At 46.0% G+C, this 22,250-nt stretch overlaps 1 protein-coding gene across 1 annotated transcript in view; it reads right to left on the bottom strand.

The window, feature by feature from the left end:
- The window catches only part of LOC122548771 (SCO-spondin-like), a 130,753-nt gene that overhangs the window by 3,488 nt on the left and 105,015 nt on the right, over positions 1-22,250 (bottom strand). The window contains exons 12-13 of the mRNA XM_087986793.1: positions 19,229-19,356; positions 6,296-6,446 (exon numbers count right to left, since the gene is read on the bottom strand). Coding sequence (XP_087842919.1) covers positions 6,296-6,446; positions 19,229-19,356 — 279 coding nt within the window. The remainder of the gene's footprint in view (positions 1-6,295; positions 6,447-19,228; positions 19,357-22,250) is intronic.

Raw genomic sequence — 22,250 nt, 5'->3', positions numbered from 1 at the left:
GATGCAGTGTGTTGGAGGTGGGCGAAGGGGTCCTCGGAAGATGGGCAGGAATCCTGATTGTGAAAGTAAGCTCGGAGGCGGAGGTAGAGGAAGAATTGTTTGACGTCACGGCGTGTATTAAATTCATTGATGCGTGGACGGAGGGGGATGAAGGTGAGTCCTTTGCTGAGGACTAATTATTCGTCCTCAGTGAGGGGAAGGTCTGGAGGGATGGTGAAAACACCGCAGGGCTGGGAGCTGGGATCTGGTCTGGGTGTGGAGCTGAGAGTGGGGTGGAGCCAGTAACTGGAGTGGGTGTGATGGTGGGGGGAATGGGGGTGGAGTCATGAGCAGGGGTAGTGTTCCTCTCAGGGTTCTGGGGGGCGGGGATGGTGACAGTGGGATCTGTGGTGGGGTGTGTCAGCAGAATGCAGGTGAGTGGAGCACACGTATAGGCCCCAGCTATGCCTGTCTCTTTGTTGGCTACGTAGAACAGTTGATCTTCCGTAATTACACCGGCACCACTCCCCACCTCTTCCTCCGCTACATTGATGACTGCATCGGCGCCACCTTGTGCTCCCGCGAGGTGGTTGAGCAATTCATCAACTTCACCAACACATTCCACCCTGACCTTAAATTTACCTGGACCATCTCTGACACCTCCCTCCCCTTCCTGCACCTCTCCATTTCCATTAATGACGACCGACTTGACATTGACATTTTTTACCAACCCACCGACTGCCACAGGTACCTGGATTACACCTCTTCCCACCCTACCTCTTGCAAAAATGCCATCCCGTATTCCCAATTCCTCCACCTCCGCCGTATCTGCTCCCAGGAGGACCAGTTCCACCACAGAGCACACCAGATGGCATCCTTCTTTAGAGACCGCAATTTCCCTTCCACACATGGTTAAAGATGCCCTCCAACCCATCTCGTCCACTTCCCATATCTCTGCCCTCAGACCCCACCCCTCCAACTGTAAGAAGGACAGAACGCCCCTGGTGCTCACCATCCACCCTATCAACCTTTGCATAAACCAAACCATCCGTCGACATTTCCACCACCTCCAAAAAGACCCCACCACCAGGGATATATTTCCCTCCCCACCCCTTTCCGGCTTCCTCAAAGACCGTTCCCTCCGTGACTACCTGGTCAGGTCCACGTCCCTCCTACAACCCACCCTCCCATCCTGGCACCTTCCCCTGCCACTGCAGGAACTGCAAAACCTGCACCCACACTTCCTCCCTCACCTCTATCCAAGGCCCTAAAGGAGCCTTCCACATCCATCAAAGTTTTACCTGCACATCCACTAAAATCATTTATTGTATCCGTTGCTCCCGATGCGATCTCCTCTACATTGAGGAAACTGGACGCCTCCTAGCAGACCACTTTAGGGAACATCTCCGGGACACCCGCACCAATCAACCACACCGCCCTGTGGCCCAACATTTCAACTCCCCCTCCCACTCTGCCGAGGACATGGAGGTCCTGGGCCTCCTTCACCGCCGCTCCCTCACCACCAGACGCCTGGAGGAAGAACGCCTCATCTTCCGCCTCGGAACACTTCAACCCCAGGGCATCAATATGGACTTCAACAGTTTCCTCATTTCCCCTTCCCCCACCTCACCCTAGTTCCAACTTCCAGCTCCACACTGTCCCCTTGACCTGTCCGGACTTGTCCGACCTGCCTAGCTCCTTTTCCACCTATCCACTCCACCCTCTCCTCCCTGACCTATCACCTTCATCTCCTCCCCCACTCACCTATTGTACTCTATGCTACTTTCTCCCCACCCCCACCCTCCTCTAGCTTATCTCTCCACGCTTCAGGCTCTCTGCCTTTATTCCTGATGAAGGGCTTTTGCCCGAAACGTCGATTTCGCTGCTCCTCGAATGCTGCCTGAATTTCTGTGCTCTTCCAGCACCACTAATCCAGATATTGGAAAACGTAACCTACTTGATACAGCAACTTAACTAGGGTGCTGTTCCAACCCAGTCACATCCCATAAACACACCCCTTGGCAAAAAGGTAAATTCGAACAGATTCCTACAGACAGTAGGGAACAACATCCAAAGATTTCAGAGAGAAAGTTAGGCAGAAAACATTAATGAAGTTTGCAATCTTTCCTGGACTCCAGCACCTTGTGACTGCCATAGCTCAACCAAACTATAAAAACGTGACCTGGGAGAACTGGCCACTGCCCTGCCATTATTAAACTCTTTCTGGACCCCTCGGCTCCTCGACCATTACGACCTCTCTTAAAAAAACCCTAAGGACAAAATAACCTTGTTGAAGTGATAACATTGTCACACATTATTCAAAGGTACACTGTTACAATCTGGTAGTAACTGAATCTTTTGTGACCCAGTCTGCCATGGCCTTTGTCACATGGCTGTTGGGTTTTTTTTGCGAAGGAGTTTAACAAATAAGTGTGAGCCATTCTGGAATCCTCATCATTATATTTCAGACAGCAGTGACTACATAGCCTTTGGGAGTTTAGTGGAAACTTACATATATGTGGTGATTGCAACTGAATTTTGGTAAGGCAAGTTTTTAAAGACTTGGATTCAGTTTGAAGGAGACCTGATCTATGTTATGTATATTGTTTTCGATTGGTCAGAAAATAAATTGCCTCAGTGAAAGAGAGTAGCTTGAGACCATGAGTACTTTGTTACACATCTTCACTAATTATTCAAGGTTGAAAAAGTTAAAGGTCTCAGCTGGTAATCTTCAAAGAAAAGGCTACAGATTAAACAGGCGAAGGAAGTTTCTCTAGATATTGTATAACTGCAAAATGGTGTTGTGGAATGGCTGAGCCTATGTTCCTGCTGTGTATTTTAAGAATTCACAATCTTACACTTTGGTTTTTTTCAATATAACTTTTTGTTTTATTATCAAGATCACAGACTGATTTTGTTTTAGTGAGAAACCATTTTGTTTCCTGACTCAGTTGTAACTACTTCTCAGACTACATGTAAGGAAGTGCGGCCATCTGCATGTCCTTGGAGACCGTGTTAGGGAGTTGGAGCTGGATGCATGCAAGATTATCCGAGATGCTGAGTGCTTCATAGATAAGAGTTTAGTGAGATGGTCACACCTAAGGTATGGCAGAGAGTAGCTGGGTGACCACCAGGAAACACACAGGGAGTAGGCAGACAGTGCTGAATCCCCTATGGCTATTCCCCTTGAAAACAAATATATACCATTTTGGATAATGTCGGGTGGGGGGGGGGGGGGGGGGGGGGGGGTAATGACCATTCGAGAAAAGCAGCAGTAACCAGGTTGGTGGCACTACGGCGGACTCTGGGGCACAATGGGCAAGGTAAAGGTAAGCAGGACCTTAGTGATAGGAGACTCGATAGTTAGAGGGACAGATCGGAAATTCTGTGACCACAAATGGGAATCCAGGATGGTGTGTCAGTTCCCGGGCACCACAGACCAGGATGTCTCAGACTGTAGAACGCTCTCAAGAGGAGGGGGTGAGCAGCTAGAAGTCATTGTGCATGATGCACAAATGACATGGGTAGAAACAAGGATGAGATCCAGCAGATTGATTATAGAAAGCTAGGAAAAATGTTTAAAAACTATGACCTCGACAGTGGCAATGTCTGGATTACTTCCAGTGCTACGTGTTGGTGAGGGTAAGAACAGGAGGATATGGCAGATGAATACACGGCTAAAGAATTGGTGCAGGGGGCAGGAATTCAGATAGTTAGATCATTGGGACCTTTTCTGCGGCAGAGGTGGCCTGTTCAAGAGGATTGAGTTGCACAAGAACTGGAGGAGGACCATTATTCTGACGGGCAGATTTGCTAGTGCCCCCTTTTCATCCTCCTGATTTCCTCCTTCAGTAAACTTCTGTATTCCCTATATACCTCCAGGGATTCCCTTGATGCCAGCTGCCTGTACTTGAGCCATGCTTCCTTTTTTCTTGGTCAAGGCCTCAGTATCTCACCATCCAGGGTTCCTTAATCCTGCCAGCCCTTTTCTCTTTCCATCTAGCCACCCTACCCCAAATCCAATGCAATTTAGATCTGCCATGTGCGACTTCACCTTATTAAAGTCCATATAAACTACATCTGCAGCCCTTCCCTCATCAATAATCCTCGTCACCCCTTCACAAAATTCAAAATCACACAACATCAGGTTATAATCCAACAGGTTTATTTGGAAGTACCAGCTTTCAGAGCACTGCTCCTTCATCAGGTAGTGCTCCAAAAGCTTGTACTTCCAAATAACTTGGCGTTGTGCGATTTTTAACTTTATCCATCCCAATCCAACACCGACACCTTCTCTTCAAAAAATTCAATCAGTTTGGTGAGACATGACCATCCCCACACAAAACCATGCTGCCTGTTACCAACCAGTCCATTTTATTCCTAATGTGCATATCTTGTCCTTCAGCATCTTCTCCAAGAGCTTCCCCATGACAGACAGCAGGCTCACTGCCCTTAAATTTCCTGGATTATCTCTGCTTCCTTTGTTAATCAAGGGAACAACAATGGCTAATCTCCAGTCCTCTGGAACCTCGTCTGTGGTCAAAGAAGATATTAAGATATCTGCTATTTCTTCCCTTGCCTTTCGCGTTTAACCTGGGATAGAGCCCAGCTAGCCCTGGGGACTTATCCACCCTAATGCAATTTAAGATACCCAAAACTTCCTCCTTCAATACACTGACATTCTTTAGGTATTCACACATCATCCCTGACCTCAGCATCAGTTATTTCCTTGTCCTTGGTGAATACTGATACAAAATATTCATTATGGATCCCTCCTACTTAGTCATAAGAGTCATAGAGATGTACAGCAAGGAAACGGACCCTTCGGTCCAACTCAACCATGCCAACCAGGTATCCTAAATTAGTCTAGTACCATTTGGCAGCATTTGGCCCTTTTCCCTGTAAACTCTTCCTAATCATATATCCATCCAGATGCCTTTTAAATGTTGTAATTGTACCAGCCTCCACAACTCCCTCTGGCAGCTCATTCTATACACTTACCACCTTCTGTGTGAAAATGTTGCTCCTTAGGTCCCTTTCAAATCTCTCCCCTTTCACCCTAAATGTATGCCCTCTAGTTATGGACTCCCCCACCCCAGGGAAAAGACCTATTTGCTCTATCCATGCCCCTCATGATTTTATAAACCTCTATAAGGTCATCCCTCAGCCTCTGATGCTCCAGGGAAACAGCCCAGTCTACTCAGCCTCTCCCTTTAGCTGAAACCATCCAACCCTGGCAACATCCTTGTAAATCTTTTGTGAACCATTCAAGTTTCACAACATCCTACCAATAGGAAGGAGACCAGAATTGCACAGAGTATACCAAAGGTGGGCTAACTTCCTGTGGTTCCACACACAATTTCCCTCTTTTATCCTTGAGTGGGCCTAATATTTCCCTTGCTACCCTCTTTTGTTTAATATATGCATAAAAAACCTTGGGATTCTCCTTGACCCTGTTTACTAAAGACATTCCATGGCCCCTTTTAGCCTTCCTAATTCCGCGTTTAAATTTCTTCAAAATGTCTCTGTATCCCTTAAGGGCTTTGTCAGTTTGTAACTGCTTAGACCTGTTATATGCTTCATTTTTCCTTTTGACTAAGTTTACAATTTCCCTTGTCATCCATGGTTCCCCAAAATGTCTGTTTAAATTCAAGAAATGTGAATCAACTCTGCCCAACGTGATTAACTCCACATTATTGTCCAAAACTAGAATGAAAATAGCTTTCTTCTTAACTAGTACTAGACTAAAATGAAACTGGAGTTTCATAGGTATGACTGCATATCTGATTTTTAAGTAAAGATACTGTAGATATAGGCTAGATACATTCCAACATTGGTGAAAGATAAGGGAGGTGCAGCTAGTGGTACAAAAAATAAAAGTGTATGAGCACATTAGGCAAATTATTCAAGTGAGAACCAGGGCAAATACAATCAACCAGGAGGGGAGGTGAAGAGAAATCTAAATCTGGCTAACATGATGTAGGAACACAGGTGGGCCACTCGCCCCCTCTCCACCCCCTCACCTTAAGTTTGCTTCTCTCACTTGATAAGATCATAACTGATGTGATTAGAATCTCAAATCCTTCCCTTTCTCTCCTGAATAGCTAATGGCCAGAACATTCTCATTTTTCCTTTATTGCCTTGTGTAAGCCATGTCTCAACATGGTCCCCAAATGATACTCCGATGTGGTGACTGGTGCATTTAGTATTCCAGACATACTTTCCATTGGCAGAGTAGGATGCTTTAGTGTAGTGTGTATCGTGGAAGAGGGAACAAGGAGCTGAGTAAGCATTCTCAATGTACCCTGGCACTTACCCTGACAGCTGCTGCATTCACAGCTGAGAATTACGGGCAGAACAATAGGCTCCACATCTCCATTGTCACATTGCAAATTCATGAACTGTACTGGCCGTTCAGGGTCAAGCCGATAACTGCAGCAATCACAGACACTCTGCAGGTAAGGCTCCTGCAACATATATATCAGAAGAAAGTGAGGATCCGATGCTGGAGACCAGAGTCGAGAGTGTGATGCTGGAAAAGCACAGCAGGTCAGGCAGCATCCAAAGAACAGGAAAATCGACATTTCTGGTATAAGGCCTTCATCAGGAATGCGTCCATGTGGGATCAGTCGGTTTGGTAGGCAGGTACTGAGGAAGGAAATGAGGCTGTGGTAGCGAGTCTGTTTCAGGATGTGGCTGAAAAGCTTCAGGGGAGAGGGGATGACTTGGGGGGGGGGGGGGGGGGGGGGGAAGGTGCAGTGACGAAGGGCTTATGCCCAAAATGACGATTCGCCTGCTCCTCGGAAACTGCCTGACCTGCTGTGCTTTTCCAGCACCAGATTCTCGATAACATGTACAAATCAGTTGTATTCAGATATAAAACATGACTGTTTCAAAAACCTGTTCATTTGATGCAGATGTAACTGAAAGCTCTATTTATTGCTGACAGAAACAGTTAAGAGTCAACCACATGTTTGAGGGTCTGGAGTCATGCAGACCAGACCAGCAATTTTTAATTTAGCCCTAGCTCCTCATATTCCCTCAGCAAAGCATCTTTTTCCTTTTTCTAATGATTTCATTGGTATCTACATGAGCCACGATAACTGGATCTTTCCCCTCCCACTCCAAGTTCTTCTGGAGCTCAGATGAGATATCCTGAACCCGGGCACCAGATGGACAACACAGCCTTCAGGACTCCAGATCTTGGCCACAGAGAATGGTGTCTATTCCCATGACTATACTATCCCTGATTTACAACTATGTTTCTCTCCCCTTCCCCACCCCCAAATTGCGCCCTGTACCATGGTGTTGTGGTCAGTTTGCTCATCCTCCCTACAGCATCTGCTCTCCTCTACACAGAAAGCAAGAATCTTAAACCTATTTGACAAGCTCAAGGACTGAGGTTCCTTCAGCACTACCTCCTGTATCCTCCACTTACCTCGCTTGTAGTCACACTTTCCTGAAACACGGCATCCAGATAACTCTCCCTCTCCCTAATGTGTTACAGTGCTCGAAGCTCAGACTCCAGCTCATCAACACTGAAATGGAGTTCCTCAAACTACCAATCCTTATGACAGATGTGGTCGCTATGAGCCGCAGTGGGGTCCACCAGTTCACACATCATGCAGGTACAACACATGGCCTAGCCCTGTGCCTCTATTGATTTAATTCTTAATTTACCTTTTTTAAAAAATTCTTATTCGTATTTTAGTTTGTAACCTTTAAGTATTTCCCTATTTACCTTCGATCTGAATAGTAACCTTAGTAACTATTACTAAGCAATGAATGTACAGTTTTCCTCAGCTTCTTGACCTACAGACCGCAATTAGGGAAGATAGACAGTAGCACCTTCTCCATGATAATCCTCAACACTGACACCCCACATGGATTTTATTGGTAGAGGAATTGAGTTCCGGAGTCCTGAGGTCATGATGCAGTTGTATAAGACTCTGGTGCGGCCGCATCTGGAATATTGTGTGCAGTTTTGGTCGCCATACTATAGGAAGGATGTGGAGGCACTGGAACGGGTGCAGAGGAGGTTTACCAGGATGTTGCCTGGTATGGAAGGAAGATCGTATGAGGAAAGACTGAGACACTTGGGGCTGTTTTCATTAGAGAAAAGAAGGTTTAGGGGTGACTTGATTGAGGTGTACAAGATGATTAGGGGGTTAGATAGGGTTGACAGTGTGAACCTTTTCCCGCGTATGGAGTCGGGTATTACAAGGGGGCATAGCTTTAAATTAAGGGGGGGTAGATATAGGACTGAAGTTAGGGGTAGGTTCTTCACTCAGCGAGTCGTAAGTTCATGGAATGCCCTGCCAGTAGCAGTGGTGGACTCTCCCTCTTTATGGGCATTTAAGCGGGCATTGGATAGGTATATGGAGGATAGTGGGTTAGTATAGGTTAGGTGGGCTTGGATCGGCGCAACATCGAGGGCCAAAGAGCCTGTACTGCGCTGTATTCTTCTATGTTCTATGTTCTATGGATGTGTACTTAGCTTGCTACAGTACTGTCTATACACCATAACTGTGTAACCAAATTCCATATGAATGATATTTACAAGTTTGCTGATGACACCACTGTGGTAGGATGGATATCAAACAACAGTGAGTCAGAAGGAAGTAAAGTGCATGATGTCATGGTGCAATGATAATAGTCTCAATGTTGGTAAAATACAAGGACTGATTGTTGACTTCAAGAAGGAAGGAGGAGGACACACCCTTACCCAGATCAATGGAACTGATGTGGAGAGGGCCAAAAGCATCAAGTTCCAAGGAGTGGTGATAATCGACCATCTGTCCTGGTCGTCCTATGTAGATGTGATAGTCAAGAAGGCACAAAGGTCCTTAGTTGGTAGGATTAGGAAAAACCCTAAGGCTGTCTATAGGTATGTCAGGAATAAAAGAATGACTAGGGTAGGAATAGGTCCAGTCAAGGATAGTAGTGGGAAATTGTGTGTGGAGGCTGAAGAGATTGGGGCAACACTGAATGAATACTTTTTGTCAGTATTCACTCAGGAACAGGACATTGTTGTCGATGTAAATATTGAGTCACAATTAAGTAGAATGGAATGGCTTTGAGGTATGTAGGGAAGAGGTGTTGGAAATTCTGGAAAGGGTGAAAATAGATAAGTCCCCTGGGCCTGATGGCATTTATCCTAGGATTCTCTGGGAAGCAAGGGAGGAGATTGCAGAGCCATTGGCCTTGATTTTTATGTCCTCGTTGTCTACAGGAGTAGTGCCAGAAGATTGCAGGCTAGCAAATGTGGTTCCCTTGTTCAAGAAGGGGAGTAGGGATAACCCTAGTAACTATATGCCGGTGAGTCTCACTTCTGTTGTGGGCAAAGTCTTAGAGAGAATAGGGATAGGATTTATGAACATCTGGATAGGAATAATGTGATCAATGATAGTCAGCATGGTTTTGTGAAGGGCAGGTCGTGCCTCACAAACCTTATTGAATTCTTTGAGAAGGTGACTAAGGAGGTGGACGAGGGGAAAGCAGTAGATGTGGTGTATATGGATTTTAGTAAGGCGTTTGATAAGGTTCCCCATGGTAGACTACTGCAAAAAATACAGAGGTATGGCATTGAGGGTGAGTTGGAGGTTTGGATTAGGAGTTGGCTGGCTGGAAGAAGACAGAGGGTAATAGTTGATGGCAAAGGTTCATCTTGGAGTGCCGTCACTAGCGGTGTTCCGCAAGGATCTGTTTTGGGACCATTGCTGTTTGTCATTTTTATAAATGACCTGGAGGAGGGGTTAGAAGGGTGGGTGAGCAAGTTTGCGGATGATACGAAAGTCGGAAGAGTTGTTGACAGTGAGGAAGGATGTGGCAGGTTACAGCGGGATATAGATAAGCTGCAGAGCTGGGCAGAAAGGTGGCAAATGGAGTTCAATGTAGCTAAGTGTGAGGTGATTCACTTTGGTAAGAGTAACAAAAAGATGGGGTACTGGGCTAATGGTCGAATACTTGGTAGTGTCGATGAGCAGAGGGATCTTGGTGTCCATGTACACAGATCTTTGAAAGTTGCCACCCAGGTAAATAGTGCGGTGAGAGAGGAATTGAGTTCCGGAGTCCTGAGGTCATGTTGCAGTTGTATAAGACTCTAGTGCAGCCGCATCTGGAGTATTGTGTGCAGTTTTGGTCGCCATACTATAGGAAGGATGTGGAGGCACTTGAACGGGTGCAGAGGAGGTTTACCAGGATGTTGCCTGGTGTGGTAGGAAGATCGTATGAGGAAAGGCTGAGGCACCTGGGGTTGTTTTCATTGGAGAAAAGAAGGTTTAGGGGTGACTTGATAGAGGTGTACAAGATGATTAGGGGTTTAGATAGGGTTGACAGTGAGAACCTTTTTCCACGTATGGAGTCAGCTATTACAACGGGGCATAGCTTTAAATTAAGGGGGTGTAGGTATAGGACAGATGTTAGGGGCAGGTTCTTTACTCAGCGAGTCGTGAGTTCATGGAATGCCCTGCCAGTAGCAGTGGTGGACTCTCCCTCATTATGGGCATTTAAGCGGGCATTGGATAGGCATATGGAGGATAGTGGGCTAGTGTAGGTTAGGTGGGCTTGGATCGGCGCAACATCGAGGGCCGAAGGGCCTGTACTGCGCTGTATTCTTCTATGTTCTATGTCTATAAGGCACAACGCTGTCTCTACTTCCTCAGGAGGCTTGGAAATTTGGCACATCCATAAGCACCCTCACCAGCTTTTACAGATGTACTGTAAAAAGTACTCTGTCTGGGTGTAACACTGCTTGGTAAGGCATTTGCTCTGCCCAGGACATTAAGAAACTACAGAAAGTTGTGAACATGGCCCAGACCATCACACAAGGCAACCTCCCATCCATGGCCTCCACTTACCTGTCTCGTTGCTGTGGAAAGGCAGCCAACATCATCAAAGGCTCCTCCCACCCTGGTAATACTCTCTTTCAACCTCTTCCATCAGACTGAAGATACAGAAATTTGAACATATGCACCAACAGGTTCAAGAACAGCTTTTTCCCTGATGTTTTTAGACTGCTGAATGGACCTCTGTAATTTCAAATGATGTTGATCTTGCTCATGGAGAAAGTGAGGTCTGCAGATGCTGGATCACAAAGTTGAAACTTTATTGCTGGAACAGCACAGCAGGTCAGGCAGCATCCAGGGAACAGGAGATTCGACGTTTCGGGCACAGGCCCTTCTTCAGGAATGAGCAGAGAGTGTTCAGCAGGAGAAGATAAAAGGTAGGGAGGAGGGACTTGGAGGAGGGGCGTTGGAAATGTGATAGGTGGAAAGAGGTCAAGGTGAGGGTGATAGGTCGGAGTAGGATGGAGGCGGAGAGGTCAAGAAGAAGACTGCAGGTCAGGAAGGCGGTGCCGGGCTGGAGGGATCCGGCTGAGACAAGGTGGGGGGAGGGGGGATGAAGAAACTGGTGAAGTCCAAGTTCATCCCCTGCGGTTGGAGGGTTCCCAGTTGGAAGATAAGACGCTCCTCCTCCGACCGTCGGGTTGTTGTGGTTTGGCGGTGGATGAGTCCAATGACCTGCATATCCTCGGTGGAGTGGGAGGGGGAGTTGAAATGCTGTGCTACAGGTTGGTTGGGTTGGTTCGTCCGGGTGGCCCAGAGGTGCTCTCTGAATCGCTCGACCCGACGGTCTGAATCGCTCTGAACAACCCGACGGTCGGAGGAGGAGCGTCTTATCTTCCGACTGGGAACCCTCCAACCGCAGGGGATGAACTTGGACTTCACCAGTTTCTTCATCCCCCCTCCCCCCACCTTGTCTCAGCCGGATCCCTCCAGCCCGGCACCGCCTTCCTGACCTGCAGTCTTCTTCTTGACCTCTCCGCCTCCATCCTACTCCGACCTATCACCCTCACCTTGACCTCTTTCCACCTATCACATTTCCAACTCCCCTCCTCCAAGTCCCTCCTCCCTACCTTTTATCTTCTCCTGCTGAACACTCTCTGCTCATTCCTGAAGAAGGGCCTGTGCCCGAAACGTCGAATCTCCTGTTCCCTGGATGCTGCCTGACCTGCTGTGCTGTTCCAGCAATAAAGTTTCAACTTTGATCTTGCTCATGTTGATTTCACTTTGAGCACCTCCTGTGCAGTGTAACCTTGTATATCTCACTCTGTCTAAGCTTCCTATGATCTGTATGTCCTTGTTTGCTATGAGCTGCCTGTACTGCTCACAAAACAAAACTTTTCACTGTACTTTGGTCTTGACTACAATAAATCAAATCAAATTCCTCTTTCTTTTGTGCTGGATCCTTAATCTTAGGTTTCAGTTTATCCTGTAAAAAGACCTCATAAACTATGAGCTAAAAAAACACCTCTTCCCCTCTGCACCAAATTCCCACACTGCCTCCAAATTCCCTGAAATAGTTCTTATTCAGACAGTGACTCCAGATGTCATCTCTCATTCCTGTTCATGCGAAGCTTACTGAAATGCTCTCCCACTGACACTTGATTCACTTAACCCACCTCATTTCCAAGGACCAGGTCCAAACATGCATCCTTCCTGTTGAACTGGACACATGGTGCTGTAGGAAACTCTCCTGAACACAGTCCTTGCTCCCCCTTACCAGTATCCTACAGTATATTTGAATAATTGAAGTCCTCCCTTATAACTACTCCATAATGTTAACATTTCTCTCATATTTCCTTAAAGATTTGTTGAGTGCCAAGAGAGTAAGGAAAGGCTGAACGGTCTTTACTTTAATACTAAGAGTGTAATAGGTAATGTGGGTTAATGGTGTGGATTGACACATTGTTGCTGTCACAGAAACATGGCTGAGTGAAGGGCTGGACTGGCAACTCAACATCTTTAGGTGAGACAGAGGAGAGATGACATCTTGGAAGGTCCTCCAATGAGGGTAGAACTTAGAAACGTTGAGGAGCAGCCAATTTACTGGGAGTTTATTAGGCTCCCAATAGGTCAGCGAGAAATAAAGGAGCAAATATGTAGACAGTTCACAGAGGTGTGTTAGAGCAATAATCAGTTAATTATACTCAGGGATTTAGACTTTCCCCAATGTAAATTGGGATAGTCACAGTGTGAAGGATTTAGAGGGAGCAGAGTTCTTGAAATGTATCCAAGGCAGTTTTTTGCATCAATATAGAGAAGGCCCAACAGGGACAGTGTAGTGCTGGATCTGGTCTGTGGAAAGAAACCAGATAAGTGTTTGATGTGGCAGTTGGGGAGCATTTAAGCAATAGTGACCACAACATAGTGCAGTTCAAATTTATTCTGGACAGGGAAAAAGATGGCCTGCAAAAGATGGCTTTGGAAGGCACAATTTATTAAAATAAAGCAGGATCTGACCACAGTAGACAGGGAATAGCTGCTTATAGGTAATGCTATGGCTGAGCAAGGGAGAGGGGTAGGGAGGGGATTCAAAATGAGCTGGGGAGAGTGTAGGTCCAACATGTTTCTTTTTGGGGGAAATGTAGCAGCAATACGTCCAGACAATCCTGGATATCCAGGACAATTCAGGACTGGATGATGAAGAAGAGAAGAGCTATTAGCAAGCCCAGATGGAGCAATTCAGTTGTGGCCCTTCAGAAATACAATAACTTCAGGAGGGACCTTGAGGAAGCAATTAGAAGAGCAAAAAGGAGGCATGAGAAAGGATATTATGAACAAGATTAGGGAGAATCCCAAGATACTTCATAAATACTAAATTACATTAAAGGTAAGCAGTTAAGCAGGGAAAGAGTAGGGCCCATTAGGGACCAAGGGGGCAACCTATGTGTGAAGGCGCAGGATAGTGGAAGGATGTTGAGTGAATGCTTCTCTTTGATGTTTGCACAAAAGGAAGAGAACGTAGGTACAGAATTCAGGAACAGAGACTGTAAGGAACTTGCTCAGCTTCACACGAGAAATGGGAATGTATTAGAGGCTCTCGTGGGCTTAAAGACAAAAACTGCAGAAATTGGAATCTAAAATAGACAGGCAGGAAGCTGGAAGAACACAGCAAGGCAGGCAGCAACAGGAGGGAGAGGAACACAGCAAGGCAGGCAGCAACAGGAGGGAGAGGAACACAGCAAGGCAGGCAGCAACAGGAGGGAGAGGGACACAGCAAGGCAGGCAGCAACAGGAGGGAGAGGGACACAGCAAGGCAGGCAGCAACAGGAGGGAGAGGAACACAGCAAGGCAGGCAGCAACAGGAGGGAGAGGAACACAGCAAGGCAGGCAGCAACAGGAGGGAGAGGAACACAGCAAGGCAGGCAGCAACAGGAGGGACTGAATTTAACATTTTGGGTGTAGCCCTTCTTCAGGACTGGGGGTGGGTGTGGAGGGAGCTGCAGATAAAGGGGATGGTGGGGGGAAGGTGTGAAGTGGGCATAGGTGAAGACAGGTAGAGGGTATGACCTGGTTGATTAGTGGGAGAAATGAATCTAGTTGGTGGCAGGAAGCGGTGGAAGGGTTGGGGAGGAGCCGGGAAGGGAGTCGGGGATGGGGAGGGAAGTTATTTGAAATTGGACAGCTCAATGTTAAGTCAATCAGGCTGTAGGCTGCCCTTGCAGAAGATGAGGTGCTGTTCCTCCAATTTGCGCTGTGGCTCATTTTGGCAATGGAGGAGGCCAAGGATGGTCATGTCAGAAAGGGAGTGGGAAGGGGAATTGAAATGAGCGGTGACTGGAAGATCTGGTCAGCCCCGTGGGCCTGGCTGAGGTGCTCGTTGAACCGTTCCCTAAAATTACGTTGGGCCTCCCCGATGTAGAGAAGACCACATTGGGAGCATCTGATGCAGTACACTAGGTTGGAAGAGAGGTGAGTGAACTTCTGTCTCACCTGGAAGGACTGTTGGGCTTAAAAACAGACAGTTTCCCCTGGCCTGGATGAATTATATCCCAGGCTGCTGCAGGAGGTGAGACAAGAAATTGCAGGGGCTCTGACACAAATATTTTTTTCCTCTCTGGCCGGAGGATGTACCAGAGGACTGGAGGATGGCAAATGTGGTTCAACTTTTTAAGAAGGGAGGTAGAGAATCACAGATACATACAGTGCAGAAAAGGCCCTTTGGGCCATCAAGCCTGCACTGACATAACCACCAGTAAAGGTGCGCTAATACCAATTTCCTGCACTTACCCATATCCTTGAAGGTTATGACATTTGAAGTGCTTATCCAAATTCAGAGGAATCTCAATTATCCGAATGAGATGGATGGGCAGTATTTCGTTTGGATAATTGAGTATTCAGATAACTGATATTCTGAAGAAAATGCAAACCTACCTAGTCTCTCCTTGTAGCTCAATTTCTCCATCCGAGGCAACATCCTGGTGAACCTGCTCCCAATCCCCTATAATGCTATCACATCCTTCTCATAGTGAGGTGACCAGAACTGCATAAAGTACCCCAGCTATGGCCTGGCCAATGCACTGAATCCAGTTTTGCCAGGGATCCTTGATGCACTAAGTGCAGCCTTGGTGTCAAGGGATGTCACTCTCCCCTCCCCTCTGGAACTCAGCTCTTCAGTCCATGTTTGAACCAAGGCTGTAATGAGGTCAGGAGCTGAATGGCCCTGGTGGAACCCAAACTGGGCATCACCGAGTAGGTTATTGCTGAGCAGGTGCATCTTGATAGCACTGTTGATGACACCTTCCATCACTTTACCTTTTCAAATTCTTTGAAAAGGTGACGAAGGAGGTTGATGAGGGGAAAGCGGTAGATGTGGTATATATGGATTTTAGTAAGGCGTTTGATAAGGTTCCCCATGATAGGCTACTGCAGAAAATACGGAGATATGGCATTGAGGGTGAGTTGGAGGTTTGGATTAGGAATTGGCTGGATGGAAGAAGACAGAGGGTATTAGTTGATGGCAAAGTTTCTTCATGGAGTGCCGTCACTAGCGGTGTTCTGCAAGGATCTGTTTTGGGACCATTGCTGTTTGTCATTTTTATAAATGACCTGGAAGAGGGGTTAGAAGGTTGGGTGAGCAAGTTTGCGGATGATACGAAAGTCGGAGGAGTTGTTGACAGTGAGGAAGGATGTGGCAGGTTACAGCAGGATATAGATAAGCTGCAGAGCTGGGCAGAAAGGTGGCAAATGGAATTCAATGTAGCTAAGTGTGAGGTGATTCACTTTGGGAAGAATAACAAAAAGATGGGGTACTGGGCTAATGGTCGGATACTTGGTAGTGTGGATGAGCAGAGGGATCTTGGTGTCCATGTACACAGATCTCTGAAAGTTGCCACCCAGGTAAATAGTGCGGTGAGGAAGGCATATGGCGTACTGGCTTTTATTGGTAGAGGAATTGAGTTCCGGAGTCCTGAGGTCATGATGCAGTTGTATAAGACTCTGGTGCGGCCGCATCTGGAATATTGTGTGCAGTTTTGGTCGCCATACTATAGGAAGGATGTGGAGGCACTGGAACGGGTGCAGAGGAGGTTTACCAGGATGTTGCCTGGTATGGAAGGAAGATCGTATGAGGAAAGACTGAGACACTTGGGGCTGTTTTCATTAGAGAAAAGAAGGTTTAGGGGTGACTTGATTGAGGTGTACAAGATGATTAGGGGGTTAGATAGGGTTGACAGTGTGAACCTTTTCCCGCGTATGGAGTCGGGTATTACAAGGGGGCATAGCTTTAAATTAAGGGGGGGTAGATATAGGACTGAAGTTAGGGGTAGGTTCTTCACTCAGCGAGTTGTAAGTTCATGGAATGCCCTGCCAGTAGCAGTGGTGGACTCTCCCTTTTTATGGGCATTTAAGCGGGCATTGGATAGGTATATGGAGGATAGTGGGTTAGTATAGGTTAGGTGGGCTTGGATCGGCGCAACATCGAGGGCCAAAGGGCCTGTACTGCGCTGTATTGTTCTATGTTCTATGTTCTATGTTTACCGATGATCGAGAGGACATTGATGGGGCGGTAACTGGCTGGGTTGGATATGTCCTGCTTTTTATGTACAGGACATACCTGGACAGTTTTCTAAATTGTGGATAGATACCTGTGTTATAACTGTACTGGTACAGCTTGGCTAGGGGAGCGGCACATTCTAGAACATAGAACAATACAGCACAGAACAGGCCCTTCGGCCCACGATGTTGTGCCGAACATTTGTCCTAGCTTAAGCACCCATCCATGTACCTATCCAATTGCCGCTTAAAGTTCGCCAATGATTCTGACTCTGCCACTCCCACAGGCAGCGCATTCCATGCCCCCACCACTCTCTGGGTAAAGAACCTACCCCGACATCTCCCCTATACCTTCCACCCTTCACCTTAAATTTATGTCCCCTTGTAACACTCTGTTGTACCCAGGGAAAAAGTTTCTGACTGTCTACTCTATCTATTCCCCTGATCATCTTATAAACCTCTATCAAGTCACCCCTCATCCTTCTCCGTTCCAATGAGAAAAGGCCTAGCACGCTCAACCTATCCTCGTACGACCTATTCTGCATTCCAGGCAATATCCTGGTATATTTCTCTGCACCCTCTCCAAAGCTTCCACATCTTTCCTAAAGTGAGGCGACCAGAACTGCACACAGTACTCCAAATGTGGCCTAACCAAAGTCCTGTACAGCTGTAACATCACTTCACGACTCTTGAATTCAATCCCTCTGCTAATGAACGCTAATACGCCATAGACCTTCTTACAAGCTCTATCCACCTGAGTGGCAACTTTCAAAGATCTATGAACATAGACCCCAAGATACCTCTGCTCCTCCACCTTACTAAGAACCCTACCGTTAACCCTGTATTCTACATTCTTATTTGTCCTTCCAAAATGGACAACCTCACACTTGACAGGGTTGAACGCCATCTGCCACTCCTCAGCCCAGCTCTGCATCATATCTAAGTCCCTTTGTAGCCGACAACAGCCCTCCTCACTATCCACAACTCCACCAATCTTCATATCATCTGCAAATTTACTGACCCACCCTTCGACTCCCTCTTCCAAGTCATTAATAAAAATTACAAACAGCAGAGGACCCAGAACTGATCCCTGCGGAACTCCACTTGTAACTGGGCTCCAGGCTGAATATTTACCATCTACCACCACTCTCTGACTTCGACCAGTTAGCCAGTTTTCTATCCAACTGGCCAAATGTCCCTCTATCCCATGCCTCCTGACTTTCTGCATAAGCCTATTCTGGAGCACAAGTCCTCAGCACTATTGCTGAAATGTTGTCAGAGCCCATAGCTTTTGCAATATTCGGTGCTTCCAGGTGCCTCTTAATATATTACATGTATTGAATGGAATTGGCTGAAGTTGGTATCAGTTATGTTGAGGGCCTCTGGAAGAGGCCAAGATGGATCATCCACTCTGCATTTCCAGGCAAAAGTGAGGACTGCAGATGCTGGAAACCAAAGTTTAAATTAGAGTAGTGCTGGAAAAGCACAGCAGGTCAGGCAGCATCCGAGGAGCAGGAAAATCGACGGTTCGGGCAAAAGCCCTTCATCAGGATTAGAGGCCAGGAGCCTCCGGGGTGGAGAGATAAACTCTGCACTTCTGGCTGAAGATTGCTGTGAAAAGTTCAGTTTTATCTTTTGCACTGATGTGCTGGGCTCATATCTTCCCAATCCCCTCTTTAATAATATACAATTTCTTCTACGACATGATGACTAGAGAATTAAAACTTGACAAAGGATGAAGGTATTGAGCATCAACAACACTTTATTTCCTCTTAACTCCAGAGGAATGTCTGTCTTTTGACCAAATGGCATGACATATTCATGGAGAGATTCTGTACACACTAGTATTGTTACACTTCATGTTGCGCTATAGGTAATTTCAGTATTAAGATGTATCCCACAGAAACAAGGTGAAAGTGAGTACTGTAGATGCTGAAGATCAGAGTCAAGATTATTGTGATGCTGGAAAAGCACAGCAGGTCAGGCAGCATCTGAGGAACAGGAAAATCAATGCTTCAGGCAAAAGCCCTTCATCAGGAATGAGGGTGATGAAGGGCTTTTGCCCGAAATGTCAATTTTCCTGCTCCTTGGATGCTGCCTGACCTGCTGTGCTTTTCCAGCACGACTCTAATCTTGACTCCCACAGATATAAGCCTACCCTGATACTCTCTGGTCTTGATCAATCAAATCCTTTTCCCACAGCCACAGCGAAGGCTGCAAAATGTTTTACTCTTAATAAGGTGACTGTAGGCTTGTGCAATCCCCAGGATGGAATGCTTTTCCTTAAACATTTCTTCATCGTGGATTGCTCTCAGGTTTTTCCTACATGCAGTTTGATTGGACTTTCTGATGGACATTTGATTATTTGCAAATTCTTTACATTCAGCAAACCTGGGAGCTTCAATGCTTACCTCTGGAATGACGTGAACTTGGGATAGACAGCTTCCCCTGCAGGAACTGACTGCCACATTTGTCAGATGGCACTGGCCCTTGGATATGTTCCGAATTTCGGTGAAATGTTGGCACTTCGGAGAGATATCTAGCAGAAGGAAAACGTTACACAATCAGGGACATAATCTCCTGGACCAACATTCAGTCCCACTTTCTTTTGTAGTGATTGTGCTCCATGTGTCTGGCTGGGCTTCCAAACCCAGTTCTTCAGAAAGATGAAGCCTATGAATTATTACAGAACAAAAGGAGGCCATTTAATATGTAATGCCCGTACCTTTCAAGTGAGCCAATCTCTCACCCTCTCATATCCCTGTACACCATTTCGATTGGGGCAATCAAAATCTTTTCCCGCAGCCATCGCGAAGGCTGCAAAATGTTTTACTCTTAATAAGGTGACTGTAGGCTTGTGCAATCCCCAGGATGGAATGTTTTTCCTTAAACATTTCTTCATCGTGCGATTGCTCTGAGGTTTTTCCTACACTCAGTCTGATTGGTCTGTCTGGGCCAATCCCTCACTTTCTCATATCCCTGCACACCATTTCAATCTGAATAATGATTCATTGCCTCCTTGAATATGCCTCAATTGAACCTGCCTCCATACAGTATTAAAGACTTTTCCCACCCCTGTAATGATCTCTTCCAACCTCTTCTGTGGAGCAGGAGACACAGAAGCTTGAACACATGCACCAGGAGGTTCAGAAAAAGCTTCTTCCTGGCCATTACTAGATTGCTGAATGGACTCTCTAAACTTTAATGCTGATCTTGCTAATATTGATCTCACCTGGTGCACGCCTTGTGCAATGTAACCTGTATGCTTCTGTCTAAGTGTTTTACAATCTCTGATCTGTACATCCCCGTTTATTATGATCTGCCTGTTCTGCTCATAAACAAAGCTTTGCAATGTGTTTCAGTACGTGACAATAAATCAATCAAAATATTCCAGACCCAAATGACTCGCTGTCTGAAAAAGTTTTTTCTTGTGTTACCCTTTTTCATTTCACTTTAAATCAACACTGTCTTGATCTATTTGCCTTTTACAAGCAAGAACAGCTTTTCCCTAATGACTCTGTCTACCTTCTGTTCATGATTTTAAAACCTCAATCAGATCTTTTCTCCGAGGAGAACAGTCCCAACTTCTTCAATCTGTCATCATCACTGAAGTTTCTCATTCCCGGAACCATTCTTGTTGAATGTGTAGGAGGAGGAATGAGCAATGAAGTTATTACCTTATGCTTGCAGTTCTGATATTCAGATGTAACCGTGTGTATCTCGTCTACATTGCCACCACACCTGCCCACAGAAAACATTTTGACTCTAGGGACGGATGCACATTAAAGTGCCCAAGGGTAAAGTCACCAACACTGGTTCATTGGAGAGTTTAGGATATGCCCAATGATCAATTAACTTTGTACCGTGCTGCTGACAATAACATCAGTAGGAATGAGAAGAACAGGCATCGAAAATTGACTTGTCCAACTTTAAGCCCAGGACCAGAATATGGACTAGAGCTGGTAATGGACTGTTAACTTGTAAATAAAAAAGGCATTTGGTACACCTGCCTTTTTGGTCAGTGCATTGAGAGTAGGAGTTGGGAGGTCATGTTGTGGCTGTACAGGACATTGGACTTTTGGAATGCTGCAAGCAACTGTGTTCTCCCCACTATAGAAAGGATGTTGTGAAATGTGAAAGGGTTCAGAAAAGACTTACAAGGATGTTGCCAGGGTTGGATGCTTTGAGTTGTAGAGAGAGGCTGAATAGGTTAGGGCTGTTTTCCCTGGATTGTCAGAGGCAGAGTGGTGACCTTTTGGATGTATATAATTTCATGAGGGGCATGGATAGGAGAAATAGACAAGGTCTTTTGAGAATTTTGAGAAGATTTGTAGCTCAGGTTGAGGTTCTGGATGTAAGTTTGCTCACTGAGCTGGAAGATTTGTTTTAAGACGTTTCGTAACCATACTAGATAACATCATCAGCGAGTCCCTGGTGAAGCGCAAGTGTTATGTCCTGCTTCTATTGAGGTAATTAGGTTTCCTTGTGATTGTGATTTCATTTTCTGTGTTGGTGATGTCATTTCCTGATCTTTTTCTCAGAGGGTGGTAGATGGGGTCCAAATTGATGTGTTTGTTGATAGAGTTCACATTGGAATGCCATGCTTCTAGGAATTCTCGTGCGTGTCTCTGTTTAGCTTGTCCTAGGATGGATGTGTTGTCCAAGTCAAAGTGATGTCCTTCCTCTAGGAGAAAGTGAGGACTGCAGATGCTGGAGATCAGAGCTGAAAAATGTGTTGCTGGAAAAGCGCAGCAGGTCAGGCAGCATCCAAGGAGCTGAAGAAGGGCTTATGCCCGAAACGTCGATTCTCCTGCACCTTGGATGCTGCCTGACCTGCTGCACTTTTCCAGCAACACATTTTTCAGCTCTGATGTCCTTCCTCACCAATTAACTGAAACAGCAGCTAATAAACTTAAAAGACCCTATATAGACAATAAGCAAAACGAATGTCAGTTACAAAATACCCTGCAAGAATTGTAATAAACACTGCATTGAACAAACAGGCAGAAAACTAGCCACTAGAATACACAAACATCAACTAGCCACACAATGTATGAGTCACTATCACTAGTATCCTTACATACAGATGAGGAAGGACACCACTTTGACTGGGACAACATGTCCATCCTAGGACAAGCTAAACAGAGACATGCATGAGAATTGCTAGAAGCATGGCATTCCAACCAGAACTCTATCAACAAACACATTGATTTGGACTCCATGAGAAAAAGAACAGGAAGTGACATCACCAACACATAAATAGAAAGTGGGACATAACATCAGCGCTGTACTGGAGGCTCACTGACGGTGTTATCTTAAAATGGTGATGAAACGTCTGAAAACAAACCTTCCAGCTCAGTGAACAAACTTACTTCCTCAAGGTCTTTTGCCAGGATGGGGAAATCCAAAATTAGAGGGCATAAGTTTAAAGTA

The sequence above is a fragment of the Chiloscyllium plagiosum genome, unplaced genomic scaffold (assembly GCF_037043375.1).
Source record: "Chiloscyllium plagiosum isolate Xiang-an unplaced genomic scaffold, Cpla_swu_hap1 HiC_scaffold_4, whole genome shotgun sequence".
Lineage (NCBI taxonomy): Eukaryota > Metazoa > Chordata > Chondrichthyes > Orectolobiformes > Hemiscylliidae > Chiloscyllium > Chiloscyllium plagiosum.
Note: the sequence above shows the minus strand (reverse complement) of the source record. Positions and strands in the feature narration are given on the sequence as shown.